Below are 18,695 nucleotides of genomic sequence, written 5' to 3'. Positions count from 1 at the left end.
TGTGCCCCCTAACCCCCAGATGTTGCGCCCGGTGCGGCCAGCCCCCCTGCACCCCCCATGCTACGCCACTGCATAACTGATCACATGAGTGGTGCACACGCACTCTTTGAATGGCAACGCCCATCAACTGTGGAGGGCCCGGCCCCCTCAATGTTTTATTGGGGGCCCAAAGACCCTTCAGCCCCTAGGAGTTGGCTCCTATGTCTTGTAGGACTCTTTAGCATAGCTGTCAACGTTTCCCTTTTTTTAAAGGGAAATTCCCTTATTCCGAATGGGATTCCTCGCAAGAAAAGGGAAAAGTTGACAGCTATGCTCTTCAGAGAGATCTCGCAGGAACCCAGAAACCTCTTCTCTGGGGGCAGCAAAGTGGGAGCCGCCCCTTGGCTTCTGCCGCCCGAGGCAGCCGCCCCCGTCCGCCTGGTGGGCGCCGGGCCCCGCTTGGCCCCTCTCTCTCCGCCTTGCTCGCCAGAGCCGCTCCTGCGCGCCGGGAAGGAAGGAAGGAAGGAAGGCAGGAGGCGCGCCCGGCTTCTCGAGCGGCGGCTGCCTCGGGGCGGCAGGGGGCGCCTGCGGGCCTCGGCGCTGGCCCGCCGCGGGGCTTTGGGAAGGGGCGGGCAGGCTGGGCGCCGCGAGCGGCTCGGAGAAAGGGAGCCGCTCCGGAGTTGGCAGCGGTGCATTGTGGGGAGTGGCCGCCGCCGCCGCCGGGAGCGGCTCTGGGTGGCAGCGGCGACCGCCTGCAAGTTCTTCTCGGCGCGGGCTGGCCAGGTAAGGCGCACGGGCGGCGCGCTCGCCAGGCTCTCTCCGCCGGGCTCCCAGGCTGCGCGACACCCCCTTTCCCTGCTCCCCCGGGGTCGCCGGCCAGTTGCGGCTCGTTGCCTGCCGCGGAGCACCACCGGCTGCCCCGGCGCCCCTCTCCTGCGTCCCTTCACCCCTCCGGGATGCCGCCCCGGGCGGAGACCCTCCTCCTCCCCCTTCTGCCTCCTGGGCGACCCCCTTCCCCGCAGCGCCGGGGCCAAACTTGCCTCTCCTTCGCTCCCCCCGCGGGCGACCTCTCCCTTTCTCCCCGCACTTTCCCGTTCCTCCCCCATCGGGGTCCCGATCCCCGCCCCTTCTGCGAGCGGAGGCGCTGCTGGGAGGAGGGAAGCGGCGGCGGGGAGTTGCCGGGGGCTTTCGGGCGGCTGGGTGGGCTGCAAAGCCCTTTCTCCCGCGGCGCCCCTTGCGCAAGCCGGCTGCTTTGTGTGCCTGCCTGCCTGCCTTGCCCGCCTCCCCGCCAATGGTTCTTCTGCCCGAATTGTCGCGCTGGGAGATTCCCAGGCCGGGCGGCGAAACAGGTGCTTTGGACCGGGACTCTTCGGGAGTTGGCGGAGGGTCTGGGCGCGCCGCCTGAAGCCGCGCAAGGAGTGGGAGCCGGGGCTGAGGCCATGTGGGGCTTGCAGGGGGCAGCAGCCCAGAGGCGGGGAGCCGCTCGCCTTTCGGAGAACCAGCTTCGGTTCAGCGTGGCGCGTTTTTGGCGGAGATGTGCAATCGGAAAGGCGGCTTGTTTTCCGTGCCTGGGTGGATTTCCATAGTTTGTTTCTGCTTGCATCACACCTTCTCCGGCAGCTTCAAAGAGGTGACAGGCGGGAAGGGCATCGTTTGCCTCTCCCTAAATGCCAGAGTGAGTAGGGGCTGTTTCTCCGTCCCTGCGAGCACGCCCCATTCATTTGCAGAGAGGCTGCTTGATTTGTGCCAGAGCTCAGCTCTGACCTCTTTTCTGTGCCAGAATATTTAAAGTAAAAGGAGATTGCCAGGCCCTGAGAAAGTGCAGAGTGCGTTTTCCATACACTGGGCGACCGCAGAGACTCCGCACACATTGGGAATTAGGAGGAAGGGCTGTCAGATCAGAGATTGGTGTTTCCAGGCAGACTTGCGTTTTGTCACCATGTTGCATGTTGTATTTTTAATAGGCAACAAGCGCTGCTCCTTTTTCACATGTCCACATCACAGAGAGATATGATGGATTTTCTTTCAGTTTTCTCCATTTAAAAGTTCTGCAGCTGAGCTGGCCAAGAGTCGGGGCACTTAACACCATGATTTCAGGATAGATTAAGAAAGAATGATTGCCGCTTGGAAAGTGACGTCCAGTCTGAGATGATTTGGTCTGCCTTGGGGGTGGGCAGTAGCTCAGTGGCTGACCCTGTCGAAGGTCCCAGATTCAATTCTCATCATCTCCAGGTAGGGCTGCAAAAGACTCCTCTCAGGAACTGAGCAAAGCTGCTCCCCATCAGGGGGACCAGAGACTGGAAACCAGACCATTGGCTGTGCTGACTGGGGCTGATGGGAAATGGAGTCCCACAAGACCTGGAGGGCCACAGCTGCCCCACCCCTGGTGTAGACAGTACTGAGCTTGATGGACCAATGGTCTGACTTGGGATAAGGCAGCTGAGCTTCGGTGGTGGTGGTGGTGGGGGGCTAAGTGTTCTCATTTTGCACAAAGAGGCAATACTGTTGCATGGTTTGCAAGTACAGTAAAGTACAATTAAACTAGTTGGAATGATGCCTTCACCGCAAAGTAAATGGGTCCCCCAGCCTCCTTGCGCCTTAACGTGATCCCACCTGTGCTGAAAGCGGATTTCTCTCTGAACCCACTAAATTCCTTTTTATTAAATTAAGCAGATATATGCATACAGAAATTATAACTTAAAATACTAATAATTATACATAGCAAGGAAAGGCACACAAACAATATGTATCTATGTATAATTATTAGTATTTTAAGTTCTAATTTCTGAGTGTGTTTGCCCCCAACTCCACCTCACTCCTCAAAAACCTAAAACGCAGAATGCTCCTAAGGATACATAACAAGGAAAGGCAAGTGGTAGGCTAGCTATCAGCAAACTGGGGGAAAGGACCACGCCCCCCACCATTTGCTGAATTTATGGAGTAGGCTTGCTAGCAGTCCCATGCTGATTTGTTTTCTCCCCTCACACAGAGGTGGGATTCTCTCTCCTCCCTGTGATTTAAAGCTAGGACAGCCAAATGGATATGTTAAATGCGGGACTCCCTTTTTTCTGACGCTGGGGTTACAAAGGAGTGAGGGGAGGAATGCTTAAAGAAACCAGATGTGAAGGTGTTAGTCTTCGGGGGAAGGTTTGCAGGGCAAGCTGCCACGTGTAGGTGAGGGTGGGAGTCTGTCTCTCTCCTGCCTCCCCCCTTTGCTGTCGACTGCAGGGCAAGTCCCAGCAGGCCTGACTGCTGCCAGTCACACAGTTATTAAACTCACAATGGGTGTTTGTTGGTTTGTCTCATCTTTCTAAAGTGGAGTGTATTTATCGGGGTGAGGCAGAAGGGGGGGGGGAGACCACCTTCCTCCCCAGAGACTTCAGCCAGTGCATGGTTAAGCAGTGGCCAGTGGGTTGGGTTGGGGAGAGGAATGGATTTGCCAAGAACTCAGAATCACATGATTCTAATCCTGTCGTTGTCTGACTCTTCCCCCTCCTCCCCTCACACAGCAGGGGGTGGGGGAAGGATTAGTGCCTGTCTTCCTTTAATGGGACGGTTTACCATAGACTGGCAAATAGTGCTTAATGTTTGCCTGGATTATATAACAAACATAGTGATTATCCTCCCCTTGTTTTCCTCCTCCTGTATAATGTGTACTACTTGGGAATGTGGGGGGCACTGGGATGGCTGTGGTCGAATCTGGGATCCCCTCCCGGACCCCAGCTACGGGCCCCTCTCTCCCCACCCACCCCAGCGGCCGGGGTGTGGGTGGGTGGGTGTGTAGACGCTTCTCGGTCCTCACCCATATACCTGCCACACATGCTGACACTTGCTGCACAGGCACTTCGGCTGTGGCTGTTTTTAGATCCTTTCCTCCAGCGGAGGGGGGCTGCTGTGGTTCCCAGCCCCACTTGCTGCTGCTGCTGCGTGAGGGATTACTGAGGCCGCCCACGGTTTGCTCTTGCGGGCACCAGCACCAGCAATGCGTGTTGCCCAGCGTAGGAACCTGTGCGAAAGGCAGCAGTGCCAGGCACTTCCCAGGAGGAGGAAGAACCTGCTTTCCCGCTGGAACAGGTGTGTGCAGGGAGCCTGAGGCCGCGTAAGGAAGGAATCCACAGGGGAAGGTACCTCCAATGGCCCTGGGCAGGGTGGTGGTCGATTGTGAGTGGTGTGTTTGTGTGTGTGAAGGTGCCTGTTGCTGGAAAACAACAAGTGCATAGATATGCTGAGGTCCGTCTGAGGGGACATGATGTGCTGCCGTGCTTGGTAGGGCAATGCTAGTGAGAAGGGTGTGCATCTGAAGCCTCGGTGTTGAGGAAACGAAGAGAGGTTCATGACGAGGTCCCAGCCCCCCCTCTTGGCTGTGGTCCCTTCACGTCTGCCCCACATTTTCTCCTCTTGTCTTTTTTCCCCTTCACGCTCTGACTTGCTTTGACGCCCTCTTTCAGGCTTCCGCGCGCTTTGCTGCCCCAGAGCTTGTTACCCTGGGAGGCACTCAAAAGCCCCATTGATTTCCTCCCACGCCACTGTCTGTGTCCATAGGAGTCCTACCCGCCATGCCTGCGCATAAGTGTGTGGCTGGTTATACACCATGCATTTAAAGCACACACTGCCCCCAAACAATCCTGGGAACTGTAGTTTGTTCAGGATACTAGGAATTGTAGTTCTGAGATGGGCAAGTTGCACCTCCCAGGATTGCTCAGGCAGGGTGTGCTTTAAATGCACGGTGTGCGTGCAGGCGGGGGGGGGGGTGTTGGCACAGAGGGAGAGATGTCAGGTTGTTGTACCTGCAATTTCCCCCTCCTTTCCCCACTTTTCTGGTGGGCTTTGGCACTTGTAGGGTTAAACGCGCTGGTTCTGAACTCCCTGCGCCAGAGTCTCTCATTATTCCCTGGACTGTTATCAGGGGTGGCTCTGTTCCTGCCCCCCTACCCCCAGCCAGACAAAGGGGGCATTCAGCAGCCCCTGGACTGGCATGGCTCTCCCCACGCCTGCTTCCCGCTGTGGGGGCGGCTGCGCTGGGCGCTCGCCAGGGAACTGCAGCTTCTTGCTGACCCCGACACCTTCTCAGCCGAGGCCTCTGCTGACTCCAGGGCGCCACAGGAGGTGGCATTGTGGGGAGTCGCAAAAGCAGCACCAAGGGTGGGGCGGGCCTGAGCTCAGAGCAAGAGTGTGTTGTCTTGCCCCAAACCAAACTTTGCAGGGGAACGGAATAATCAGGACCCATTGTGACAGGGCCTAGGTACCTGGGGAAGGCCTAGTGAAAGCAACACACTCCTGACACCTTGGCTGTTTGTACTTTGTGTACACTTTCTCTCTCTCTCTCTCTCTCTCTCTCTCTCTCTCTCTCTCTCTCTCTCTCTCTTCCCTGTCCTTCCCCTTCTGCTGCTTCTCCCCACCCACCCCCTGCTGGCTGTAACCTTAATCTTGCACCCACTCCCTTGTGGGGAGTGTCCTGCCCCTCCCCGCTCAGGCCAAATGTCCCCAATTCTGCAGCTTCCTGGAGCCGGCAAAGGAGGATCGATGATTCCATGAGGCTCTAATGGAATTGCTATTATGCTATAGCGTGGGGTGGGCACAATAATTGCTTGGGAAAGCCAGGGAGGGTTGCTGCTTTGAGAGATTGAGGCTGAAATGGCATGAAATGGGCTGGACTTGACTGAACTGGATTCTAAGCTCATAGCACCATAACTACACATTAAGGCTTCTGCCAGGTGCCTCATGGTGGCAGCTGCCTCCAGCAGCAGATTTTGGGCAGGAGAATGGGAGACAGGCAAAGTCCTGATCTGTGGGACTCAATCCACCTTGAGAAGTTTTGCACCAGCTCTGCTGACATGAACAGCTTTGGTCAGTCTTGTGTGCAGGAGACCTTCCCAGTTGATTAGGCCCCCAAGTTAATTAGGGCGTGTTAACTGACTTCTTCTCCCACCTCCTTCCTCAGGCATTAGGAAGCCCTGTAGCAAAATGATCAGAAAGGTTTGGGAATCAATTTTGGAAATGGGTTTATCAGACAATATTCCTTGACTGGTTTTGCCTTTCTTAAGCTTTTCGTTTAAATGGTTTGGGTCAGCCTTGTACTGCTTTATGACCTGCCCCCACCCCAAAATTAAAAAGGGGCCCCCTCAGGTCCCAGCAAACCAGGCACAGCCATCCCCCTCTCCCTGCCCCTTCCAGTTAATCAATAACTTCATGCAAAGAAATCACAAGGGATTCCTCTGTTCCCCACCCAAGGGCCAGACACAAGCCCGACCTGTCCGTCTCTTGCAATCTCAGGACCCCCCCCCCCAGCCTGCAATAGCTGCCTTCTCCTGTCTCTGGCAATGCCCTTCATTTTGCACCCACAGCCCCTCTCCCCTCCAGCCTGTTTCATTCTCTCTGGGGTGCCAGTGCTATGTGTATAAGTTGTGAGAGCTCTGTTTCTAGGGGATAATGGGCCCCTTTAGCCCCCGTGTGGCTCTGTGATGGCACAGCCGAGATGGGAACAGTGGGGGCTTTGATTGGGGAAGGTTATCACAGCAGCCATTGATGCAGCCTTGAATTGCCATCTAACCTCTCCCCCTCTCCGTCCCCCGGCACCCATGTCAACTCACCCGCTGTCTTATCTCATTCTTCCACCCATAGGGATGCCTGCTGAGTCCTCCTGCTCGACGCCACCATGTGGGAGCTGAAATGCCCCCAGCGCAGCCAAACGGTAAGCCTTGGAAGTGTAGGAAGGGGAAATTGCAGAGGAGGAAAATGGGATTTAACAGGGGAGGCGCAACTGTGCTGGAGTACCATAGCTGCTGGGCAGAGGGGATGTGCATGTGTGCGCATGTCATGAGCTGAAGCAGGTGCTGGAAAAACTTAGTTTGGTGTGTGACACATTTCTGATACTACCCTGTGATATGCTTTGATGACAGACTTGGGTTGCTATTCCGTGCTAAGAAGCGGGGACCAGGATTCCTGAAAGTGTGTGTGTGTGGTTCCTTTTGTCTCCCTTGCAGCCCCACCCCTGTGCCATTGTCTGCCTGTGTGTCTCTCTCTCACCTTCCCCAGGGATTTTGTGTGTGTGTTGGTGTTGCTACATGTGCTGCCTCTGCTCCCTTCCAGCTGTTGCCAGGAGGGAAGGGGTGGGGGTTACTGTAAGCTCTCGTCTCTGTGCTTCCTGCCTGCCCACCCCCACCTGAGACTGGGCGTAGGGGGAGATGGAGGGATGAGACAGAAGGTTTGGTTTCCAGCCAGGATGTTGAATATCTAGGTTCTGCACCCCCCCTCCTCCAGCAGGCAGATGGGCCCATGTGCTGGGCAATGAGATAATATGGAGGGTGGTGTTTGTGTGTGCTTTGCTGGGTTGGGAATTCCACTGGGGAGGAGGGAGTGGGACAAAGCACCTTCACATCTGTGTGTTTAGGCAACAGCTGGGTCAGGGGAATTGGAGCAGAGCAGAAGGGGGAGAGGTGTCCCCCCCCCCCCGCCGCCTTAGGTGCCATCTTCCTGATGGCATCTGTCTGGGGCCTGCGAGGGGGTGTGCGTGTGAAGAGGAGGCTATGCAGTTTCCTCGTTTTGAATTACATTCTTTGCACACTCGTTTGCTTCCTGTGCTAACATGCAGATTGACTTGCCAGTTCACACTCTTCTTCTGGCCTCTCTTTTTCCTGCCATGGCTCCAAACTGGCCTCTCTTTTTCCTGCCATGGCTCCAAACTGAGATTGCTAAACCTGTAGAATATCCCACTCGTCTCCCTATCAGTGCATTATTGCTTTTTTTAAAAACCAAAACCAAAACAACCTATTAATTAAAAAGTAGTCCCATTTCTGTCTCTCCTCTTCCTGCACTTGTGAGCACACATTGTGCTTTGGGTGTCTTGTAGGCATTGCCTTTGCAGGCCATTTAAAGAATGGCAAATAGAAGCAAAGGCCAGACTGAGGGGCTGGGCAGTGATGAAGCCGAGAGCATCCTTGCGCTGTTCACGTCTCCCGCCTGTGTTGCTGCTGTCTGAGCTGTGACCTCGCTTGAGGGAGGGGATTAATTCCGATGGGATGTGGCTTAATCGCCTTCCCTGGGCTGCTAAATCCCAGTTGGTGTTGGAAAGGAGGGGGAGGACACTCATTTCCAAGGTGAAAGCGGACTGGATTCCCCCCCCCACTCCTTCCACTTCCTCTTGGGGGTAATTTGAGCGGCTTCTTGCAGCACCATGTGGGGAGACAAATGAAGGCAGGAGTTGGTGTCTGAATGATGCGCTCAACTCCTTAAAGTATTGGCCTTCGGGAGGGGAGGGAGAATTCGGGCTGCTTCAGGCAGCAAAATGTCTTGGGTCTGAAAGGGCAAAGTGTGGGAAGGAGGAACTGGAGTCACCATTCTACGGCATCCATTGTGGTGGGCAGAGCGGGGGAGAGGAATAATGTGCGGAACTGAGCACCAGTTGGGGAAAAGGGCCACTGAAACTGGACATTGAGAGGCATCCTAAGCCAGGGAGGTAGAAGAAGTGTGCCAGGACTCCTGGGCATAGGAAAGGGGGCAGGGTGGGGACGGACCGCCCCAGGTGCCATCATTGGGGGGGGGGGAGTGACAAATTGTCAGGGAACAATTACTGCCCTATGAGGGCGGTTCATAAAAAACTTTTTTTTGAACATGCCTGCTCCAAACGTCTGATCCTACTACATTAGGGATTATATAGCTACATATGAAATTTCATGCATATCAGTTAATATCTTGACCCTCCTCCATGAAAACATCTGTTTACGTGGCCTTTTTCCTATGTCGTGAAGGCTGAAATTGCAACAAAGCACATGCCTTTGCTAGACTCTTTTTGGGCACCTGCTAAAAGCATTCTTCTTTAGGCAAGCATAACTAGATGCTTGGAAAGTTGAAGTTAATTTTAATCTTAATATTTTAGCTTTTGTATGTTTTAAAGTAGGATTGTTAATTTTTCTTGATTTTACTGCTGTGGTGTTTTTTGTTTCGGTAAACCACTTTTCAGGTTTTTAAAAATAATTTTTATTAAATAAATAAACAATAAATATAAATAAAATAACACAAGCCAAAACACAATCCATCCTGTAGATTTAAGTATCTGTCCATAGTTGCCTACTTGTTATCAGAGGCTCAGAATCCACATTCCTTTGTAAGAAAATATGAAATAAAGTAAAACCATTTTTGGAGGCAAAAATAAATAAATCAATGTGGGGGGGGGGGAGACAAGAAAATTTCCACACCAGGGACCACCTGACCTTCCTATGCCTCTGCTCCTGGGTTCTTGGTGCTGCCTTAAAAGTGTGGTGCACAGAGGATGCAAGATTGCACCTCTTTACTACAGACCAGTCTAGACAGTCCCTATCTTGTATTCACAAATGGTGATCAGGATTCCAACTTCACTTGTAAGTGTATAATTGGTGGAGTGGAAAGAGATCTTCTTTTGCCTCCTCATTAACCCACCCTGACAAGAGAAACCAGACAAAACATCATCAAATTGGCATCGCATCTGTTTTGCACAAGTTAGTCTGGTTTTACTAGCCCTGGGGAGCAGTGAGGAGAGAGTGTCTGCCCAGACTTTTTGCCGAATGTTGATGGGTGCACTTCTCAGTGTCAAAATCCAGCAGCGGAGCCTTGATCAGCAGCTCCCCTTGGAATGTGGTACAGATCCTATCCAGGGAAAAAGATCTGTGTCAGAAACCAGACTATATCTCCAGCTTGGTGATTCCCACACAGCATGCTATGCCACAGTTCTGTGCTGCATGAGAGCGGCTAATGAGTCACGAGACTTATTTGAATAAGTTAATTAAATGTCTCCTTTGAGCCTGGAGTTTCCACACGAAAGAGGCTGCCTGCTGTGTCTCTGGGTGCTAATCATGCCTTCTCTTTCTCCTTCTGTCCAGGATTTGGCCATGTTCCTAGGCCACTTGCTGCTGCCCTCGGTGGTTGCCCTGACACTCCTCCTGCCATCATACCCAGCTGCTCGGCCCCCTTCCTACCCATCCTTCTTGGCCCCCAACACGACTTTCAACCACCTGGCCCGAGCCCGGGACACAGGGGCGCTGTATGTGGGTGCCGTCAATGCCTTGTACCAGCTGAGCCCCGAGCTGAGGCTGACAGGGCGTGTGCGAACGGGGCCCGCGCAAGACAGCCCCGAGTGTCTTCCTTTCCGCGACGCACGCGACTGCCCCCAGGCCCGGCTCACGGACAATTCCAACAAGCTGCTGTTGGCCAATGAGCGGGCCGGGGAGCTGGTGGTTTGTGGGCAGCTCTTCCAGGGAGTGTGCGAGAAGAGAGCCCTAGCAGACATCAACAAAGTGCTATACCGTCCCGAGGATCCTGGTGACAACCAGTTTGTGGCAGCCAACGAGCCGCGGGTTTCGACCGTGGGCTTGGTGGGGCAACACGATGGCCGTGACCTGCTCTTTGTGGGTCGTGGGCTAACCGCAAAGCTCTCTGGGGGCATCCCACCATTCACGATCCGGCAGCTGGAAGGACCCCAGGCGTTCTCTAACGAAGGGATGGGCAAGCTGGTGGTGGGGGACTTCTCGGACTACAACAACAGCTACGTGGCGGCCTTTGCCTCTGGGGGCTACGTCTACTTCCTGTTCTCTCGGCGTGGAGCAAAGGCACAAATGGAGTATCGCCCCTACCTATCGCGGAGCTGCGTGGACGACACCAACCTCTACTCCTACGTCGAGCTGCCCCTCGAGTGTCGGGACGCAAAAGGGCAGGTTTACAATCTGGCTCAGGCTGGGCACTTGGCATCCGGCGTCCCTGGGGACGAGGCAACCCTCTTTGTCGTTTCAGCCGCTGGGCAGGGCTCCACTTCCTCCCCGACAGCCCAGACAGCTTTGTGCTCCTACAGCTTGGGCGACGTGAACGCAGCCATGGAGCAGACACGGCGGCTGTGTTACACTTCGGCTGGAATGGGTGCCACAAATGAGCAGGAGGCCGCCATTGAATATGGGGTGACCTCCCGCTGCAATTATTTGCCTAAGGTGAGAGAGAGGTTGGAAGTGATTGCCTTCTTTCCGTGGGGGAAGAGGCAAGAGGGGGCAGTGGAAAGGCTTCCCTAGCCCAGAGGTGGCTGCATTCCAACCTTTCTGTTGATTTCCAGGAGTCGCCAGAGTCTTACCCTTGTGGGGATGAGCACACACCTAGTCCCATTGCTAGCCGGAAGCCACTGGTGGCCGAGGCTCTTCTCACTACCATGCCAAGACTGACAGCCGTGGCGGCCATGATAGAAGCAGGTCATACCATCGCCTTCCTTGGAGATGGTGTTGGGCAGCTGCATAAGGTAATGGGCGACGCAGTGACAATAATCTGAGCTGTGTGCTGTGTTCCTGCTGTGCTGCTGACAGCTTCCACCCAGGTGTGCACCTGCTAAATGGGTGTTTGTGTTACTGTTCTCCTCCTCCCCCCTTATATATTTGTTTAAATTTATTTAGCCCATATTTCTGCATAGGTGGTTTTGATTTTATTTTGGGTTCATCCTGTGTGTGGCAGGATCCGTAGGATGATTTGGAGTGGAGAAGCAGCAGCGGTGGGGAGCAAGAGTACCTCAGCTGCTTCTGTGCTCCAAATCACTGCTTCCCAAAGCTGTTCTTCAAGGAAAATTCAAAAGAGAACTCGTGTGCTTGTGTTCACATGTTTTCATTCATATTTGACTTATTGCTTACTCACTTCAGTGTAGGCAACTTGGTCTGTCTGGATCCATGTTCTCTCCATTGACTGGCCTTGATCTTGAGGAGTTCAGGCAATGTGGTCTCCCAGCCCAGCTGGAGATGCTGAGGATTTAACCTGGGACTCTGCATGCAAAGCAGTTGCTATCCTACTGACCTATGTCCCTAAGCTTGTAAGCGAATCAAGAGTTAGACCCTAAACTGTGTGTGCCTTTTGATGTTGCTTTAACTTCTTCAATATCCTAGAAGGGGGAGGTACGGGGTGAAGGCAACTCCATACCAGAAGTAGATACATTTCTGCAGTTTGGAGTTTTCAGACCTCTAATTATGCCTCTGATCCACATGTGTGCAGAGCTTGGTATAATTTCTTCAAGGTCTGGACCTCTTTTCTTCCAAAGCGCTCCGAGTTTGAGACTCTGAATAAGTTAGCATCTGTGTGTCTTAATCCCACAGTACAATTTATTTGCATAGGCTTGGGAGATGCCTGCCACATGTGTGAGATAAAAAGTGGAACAGCTCATGCTGTTTGCAAGCCGCAAAATTTGGTATTGGTCACTAATTCAACATCCTGAGAATCTCCTCCTCTCTCCCTCCCTTCAGAGCAAGTCTCTAGCTATATTGGTGCAGAAATAATTGTTTAAGTAGGTGGTTGATGCCTAGTGATGCTTCTGAAACCAGAGAGGAGACAAAACTAGTGTAAGGATTGGTCACTGCTCTTTCCCATGAGTAATAGAAGCAAATTGAAAACCTGTGCAGGGAAATGAAGCACATGCAGATCGGCTTAAGTTTTGTAATTCCTTTCAGATTATGGAGTATAGCTGTTTGGAGTGCAGAATTAGTTCACCCCGGAGCAGAAATTTAGCTTTCAAAAAATGCAAGGTGTGTCTGGCATATTTCCTTCTCCTCCCGAGTCTGAGATTCCATTTTCCCACAAATTAAAGACCAAAAAAATATTCTACAGGGAGGGCTGATTTGGCACATCCTGCCTGTAGGGGTAGGACTGGGTTTGATTTTGATTTTTAATTGCGTGTTTCAAGCCATTTAAAATTGCATGTTTCATGTGTGCAGCGCCAGCACCTGCTTCCAAGCAGGCTGTCCCTCCCTCCCTCTTAGTCTAAACCTGAGGCCTAATACACTGTACAGAGTGAAGGCTGTTGTGTTGCTTATGCTGGAAGCATATTGTAAATTTTCTTGCATTGGGATGATTGCTGCTTCTCTTTCGCCATATGACAAGGAAGAGCTAAGAGCGGAGGATTTTTAAAAATTAAACTAAGTGTATAATAAGCAGTTTCTCCAAATGTGTCACAGAGCAGGAAGCCCCATAAAAATTCTCCTCTCACTAAGAAGGAAAGTGATAGGAGATCCTTTCACAGCATAAAGTATTTGCTGCAATTCTTTCAGCTCTGGAAAAATTGCTCTTGATTCCTGGTACTGAGTCTAGAAAAATCTGGAGACTTAAGAAGGCTTGTCGGCCTTTTAGAGTTTTTGCTGTCTATGGATTTGCCATACTGTATTCTGTCATGCGATTTCCCCTTTGGACTGGCCACTTACTAAATAATGTTTAGTTGATTGATCTGCCTTTTAACCAATTTTCTGATTTCAACCTAAGTTTTTAGGCTAAAAAAAAGAACCAGTATAAGCATATTGGGGGGGGGGGGGCGGGATAATGAAGGAAATGTTAGACAGAACATTACACTTTAGTAAACAAAGGCAGCCATTTATTTCTCCCTCTTTTCTCAGGGAAAACCCACTGTTAGCTCTAAATCAGAACAAATGTCAATCCGGATTCTGGAGGAAACCCACATTGCCGTTTGTTCTGATTGAACACTGAAGAGGAAGTGAGGACAAACCCTTTCAGTAACAGTCCAGGACCAGCATAACCTAAGAACATGAGCATGCTTTACTCTCAGCCCCACTGTTCTAATATTGCTGATTTAACTAATTAATTAACTGTGGTTACTAATTTTGCTCACTGTAAGGGCCTAGGGCAGTGATTGATCCACTCTTCATACCAATTGATGCTTGTAGTCCAAGGTTCCTATTCTCTTCCTCTCTAGTAGAACCTCTCCTCATATCCCAAAACACACACACATGTGCCTTCAACCTAGAATCAGTGGTGCCCAGTGTGTTAGTGTTTTCTGTCCAGGTGAGAAACTGCATCAGTAACATGGGTTAGTTTTCCCGCGTAGTTCCTCAACAGCTGCAGCCTTGCACTGCAGTTTATTCAGGTTTAGGCCGGCGTGCATAACTTTGGACTGCCCAGGGACAGACTTTGGCAGAATTGAGTATCCTGAAAACCTCAACTTTCATTTGTTAAAGCAGGTTTCTAGGTTGGAGCAGACCTGATTCTTAGGAGCAGACCTCCTTTCATTTTGGGGGCTCAATCCTCTGTCGCACTTGGGTGGCAAATGCTAGGAAAGTCTTCTGACCTGAGGTCCTGACCGTTAGAATAGCCACTACTAGATGGACCAGTAAATAAGGCAGCATCAGCATCATGTGTTCCAGCTGTGGAAGTAGCCATCCACATGGTTACAAATTTATCTGGTCTCCAAAGCCAGCCTGGCGCCGAGTAGGATTTCCAGAATCCTGTCAGTCATGCTTTGCCCTCCCTGCCCTGCCCTGTGGAGTGGTTTCAGACTGTTCTTTTTTTGTACCAAGGTTGGGTCCTGTGAAAACTCATGGCTGGGAGAAGAGAATTGGCCTGTGTGCTAAGCAGCAAAGGAGCAGTCATTCTTGTCATACCAAGGGTCCGGGGTGTGTGTGTGCAGCTCAAGAACAGGGCACAGATCGTGCATGTTCGCCATATCCATTTCCCCAGTAATGAGTCAGCCATTGGCTACTCTCCACCACCCTGTCCTAGCTGGTCTGGGGCGTAGCACCCACACAACTTTCGCTATTGCTGGGCATATTCTCCAGGAACATGAGGGTTCTACACATGAGCAGCCTGCTGCCAGTTTGGGGTGAGGATGATGCCAAGGGGTAGTGGGTGCCCAATATTTCCTGCTGTCCCATTTGTTCCTTCAGCTTTCATTCATGCTATTTCATGGTCCCATGTAGTATGGATGAAGTTCTCGCTCCTCTGTCACCCCTTTGTTCTCCCATATAAGTTTTTCTGGAGTAGTTTAGGGTTGAAGTGTGTGGGAGGGAAAGGGATATGTGCTAGGGTGGTCTCTGTCTTTGAGTAGAGACCCTCTCCTACTCTCTGCTACCTGCTATGTAGGCTCCCAGGACGTCTGCCCCAGGCACTCTGCTTGGCTACCAAGCATGGATACAGGGCAGGTTGCCTTCTTTCCAGAAGAGATCCCCAAAGCTCTTGGCTGCTGGGCCCTCTTCTCTTTATCCCTTTCTCTTTCGCCTGTTAGCTCAGAAGATGAAAAGAAGAGGTGACTATCTCTGCCTTTTGTTGGGTTTCAGCCTCTCTGATTGTCTTGTTGCTATTTGTGATTGTGTTTTATAATTTTGTTAAAATTAATTGCTTGAAGCTCAGGGGTTGTGCTGTAGTTTTTTCCTTTTTTATTTACTCTGGGTAGTGCTTCTGTGCTTTAACTTGGGAGTAGGGAACCTTGGGCCCTCCAGATATTGCTGCGTTACAACTCCCATCATGCTGGACCATTGGAAGGCTGTCCAGCAACAATGGGCGGGGGGGGCACAGGTTCTCCTCCCCACTCTTTTCACCTTTTTCTTCTTTTGTTGGAGCCACTGCAAATACTTTGATGAGAAACTTTCTCTTCAGCATCCCTCTCGGAAGCTTGAGCTGCAGGAGAAGGTAGTGGCAGGGGATTGCTGCTACAGTTGTTCCATGGTTCTCAGGCGCTAAAGCAGAGCTTTCCAAACTTTTCATGTCAGTGACACACTTTTTAGACATGCATCATTTCTCGACACAGTAATACAGTTTTACTAGAAAACCAGAGGTTAAACTAACCCCTTTCCAGCCCTGGGTAGAGTGTGGGAACGTTTGTGTGACACCCTTACACACTGCAGCCGCCACACTAATGTGTCGCAACACACAGTTTGGAAAGCTCTGCACTAAAGGCTCTTCCAGACGTCCTTTTTGTAGTGCATTCATGTTAGTTTGTGCTTGTGCTATTGGGGCAATTATACATGATCCTGCTGTCAATATTGTTTACGCTGGTAAAAGTTTCAGTTTCCTGCTGAAATCCTGTAACTCATCCCACAAATGTTTCAGAGGTTTTCTCCCAATGTAATTGTGCTGCAGTGTAAGACTGCCTTTCTAGATGGCAATAATGTGATAATACTGAGGAGGCTTGACTGAAAAACTAATAAAGCAGGATGGTATGTGGATGGTCCAGTACAGGTATCTTTATCTTATGCGAGGGTCAGGTTCTGGGGTCCGTGTGTAAATGTAAAATTTCAGGAAGCCAAGGAGCCATTGTCCCCCTGCAGGGTGGAGGGCTGCTTCCTGGGCTCTGGGAAGGGCAGTGACCAGCGCCTTCCCATGACCTTCTTGGAAGTCTTGGTTATCAGGCTTTGGGTAGGAGCCTTGAGGGGAATCTAGGCTGCTGCCAGGGCCCCCCCACTGCCTTCCCAAAGTCTGGTAAGCAAGGAAAACCTGCTGGGTGCCTGGGTTGGGGGAAAATAAATACGGTACATGGAGGGTGGGGAATGGTGGGCTTACTCTGCTCTTCATTTATTTACTTACTTTTCCTCTACCTGCGCGAAGCTGGAATCATGTAAGTGAAAGCAGAGTACGGTGCTTGTTACCTGCACACGATCCGTCACTAATGCACTGTTCTGCATGTTGTGGAATAGACCCACCAAATATCTCAAGGGACCCTAAGAATGTGTCCGGTGTCTTTTTCTGTTGTGAACAACCCTGGGATCTTTGAATGAAGGGCGGTGTACAAATTTACTAAATCTTCTTCTTCTTCTTCCTCCTCCTCCTCCTCCTCCTCCTCCTCCTCTTCATTTCCCCTTCCTTCAAGGATCTCCTGTTTTTTCGTTGCAATGAACCAATGGGGTACAGTTAGCTGAGAGACCATAGTAACAGACCCAAGGTTACCCAGTGAACGTCATAGCTGACAGGGAATTTGAACCCAGGTCTCCCCATCACTCACTACACCGCACTGGCTGTCCAGGGTAGCATGATGTCAGCCAAGACCCTTCCAGACAAGATCTCTCCCACTTGAGGGCAGAAAGAGGTTTCTGGCAGGCAGAGCGTTTGGATGGCTACCCAAGTTTCTCCAAAGTCTGGACTCATGCTTCTTAATAGTGCTACCCTTTGTTTTCTCTCCCTCTGCCCACAACAACCACATTTGTCTATTCTCTTACACTTTCTTGGCTTGATGACGAATCCTCATCTCTCTGTTTTGCCTTTTTTCTGGTTTCATCCTCTCTCTCCCCCCTTCCTTCCCCTTATTCTCAGTTCTGGCGCCCATTCTTCTCCCCACCTCTCACTCCTTCTCATTCTCTGTTTTGCCCTTGTTTCTCCTTTTTTACATCCCCCTCTTCACCGGCTTCTGTTTCCTCAATGGATCAGTTTGAATGTGGCATTCAATTTTTTTCCTTTTTAAAAAAGCTTGGCTCTTTCTTATCTACTTTCCCTCTCCTTATTTGCCCCTTAATTGTCTTTGCTCCACAGATCTGGGCTACTTGTTTTTACTTCATGCTGGTGTCCTTTTCTCCCTTTTTCCCGCCCCTTTTTTCCGGAACTCCCTGTGCCCCCCTCCTTGCAAGTGTCTGAAAACTGATCCCCTCTGCTGAGCCTTTAATCCAGCCTTGCAAATAAGCCCATAAAAATTACTAGCCTGCCGAGCGGCTGGCAGATGAGGGATGGAGAACTCTGTTCTCTCCAGCGGCTTGCTGCATTTCTAGGCTTGGTGTGCTGGGAAGGGCAGCCCCCTTTACTTCTGTGCTGTGCGCAGAGGAGAGAAGAGCGCTCCATCCCCTCCTCTGCCAGCCTGCTCACTCAGCCGCATAGCATTCCATGTGCTCATCTGCATACCTTGTCACCAGTGCTACCAGCTATTGCTTAAATGCAACCCATCTTTAACCTCTGATCTCTGCCTCTTCTCAGTCTTCTTTGGTCTTCCTTTCTTTATAGTTCTGTTTTTGTGTTTGGTTTGAGATTGTAAGCCCAGGGGCCTGGCTTTGTTCTCTTAACCTTCATTATTCTACAGTGCCTTCTGTCTATAATTATCACCATAAACATTATTGTTTTATGCCAACAGGCCAATGCAATTGTTGAAAATCTATCTTGAGTAGCCGGTCAACGATTGTATTGTATTTTGTATGTTGCTGATGTTTTGTGAGAGAGTAGTATAGAAATCCTTTTATTTAAATAAATACATTATTCTCCATAAATGAAAGGAGTAGGGCAGGTTTTGCAAAGTAAAGAAATAATAATGCAGTAAAGATTTATTCCAGTACCTGACGAATGTTTCTTAGTGCCAAGCTTGGAGGTTATTTTATCTTTTTAGTACAAGAATATGCGTAATTCTGCTGCAGCCTCAATCAGGCCTGTGTGGAATCTAACCCAAGTCGCCCTTCATCTTGCTAAATTACTCTAAAGTGTCTTAAAATTATTTTTTTGCATTTTTATCCCACCTGCCCTCCAAGGAGCTACAGTGGTACCTCAGTTAAGTACTTAATTAGTTCCGGAGGTCCATTCTTAACCTGAAACTGTTCTTAACTTGAAGCACCACTTTAGCTAATGGGGCCTCCCGCTGCTGCTGCGCCGCCGGAGCACGATTTCTGTTCTCATCCTGAAGCAAAGTACTTAACCCAAGGTACTATTTCTGGATTAGTGGAGTCTGTAACCTGAAGTGTATGTAACCCGAGGTACCACTGTATCCCATAACTTTCCTGTGAAGTCAGTTAGGTGAAGAGACACCATGATCTTCATTGGAAACTGGAGCCCAGCGTCTAACTTTGTAGCCACCACACTGTGTTTAGTTAGCTATCACATAAAGATTAATGTCCCACACGGTATTTATTTTAAAAACCATAATTTTGCTGGGATCTCTTGGTATGTTAGTCTTTAAAATATCAATACTGGATATGACTTGACTTGGGGTGCCTACATTTGTGGCTCCGTGGGCATTCCTGAGCTCTTGGCTGCAT

General features: G+C 50.8%; 1 protein-coding gene across 2 annotated transcripts in view; it reads left to right on the top strand.

Moving 5' to 3' along the window:
- Positions 1-535: 535 nt before the first annotated feature.
- PLXNB3 (plexin B3) overlaps positions 536-18,695 on the top strand; it is a 53,771-nt gene continuing 35,611 nt past the window's right edge. The window contains exons 1-4 of one of the 2 annotated variants that reach the window (XM_083419265.1): positions 536-762; positions 6,601-6,670; positions 9,834-10,931; positions 11,051-11,230. In XM_083419265.1, coding sequence (XP_083275391.1) covers positions 6,635-6,670; positions 9,834-10,931; positions 11,051-11,230 — 1,314 coding nt within the window. In that variant the 5' untranslated portion in view covers positions 536-762; positions 6,601-6,634. Of the gene's footprint in view, positions 763-3,799; positions 4,054-6,600; positions 6,671-9,833; positions 10,932-11,050; positions 11,231-18,695 lie in introns of those variants that run through there. The other variant, XM_083419266.1, reaches the window with a different exon arrangement.

Source organism: Podarcis tiliguerta (genome assembly GCF_965153285.1).
Source record: "Podarcis tiliguerta genome assembly, chromosome: 17".
NCBI lineage: Eukaryota > Metazoa > Chordata > Lepidosauria > Squamata > Lacertidae > Podarcis > Podarcis tiliguerta.
The sequence above is the reverse complement of the archived record's forward strand: the minus strand, read 5'-3'. Positions and strand labels throughout refer to the sequence as shown.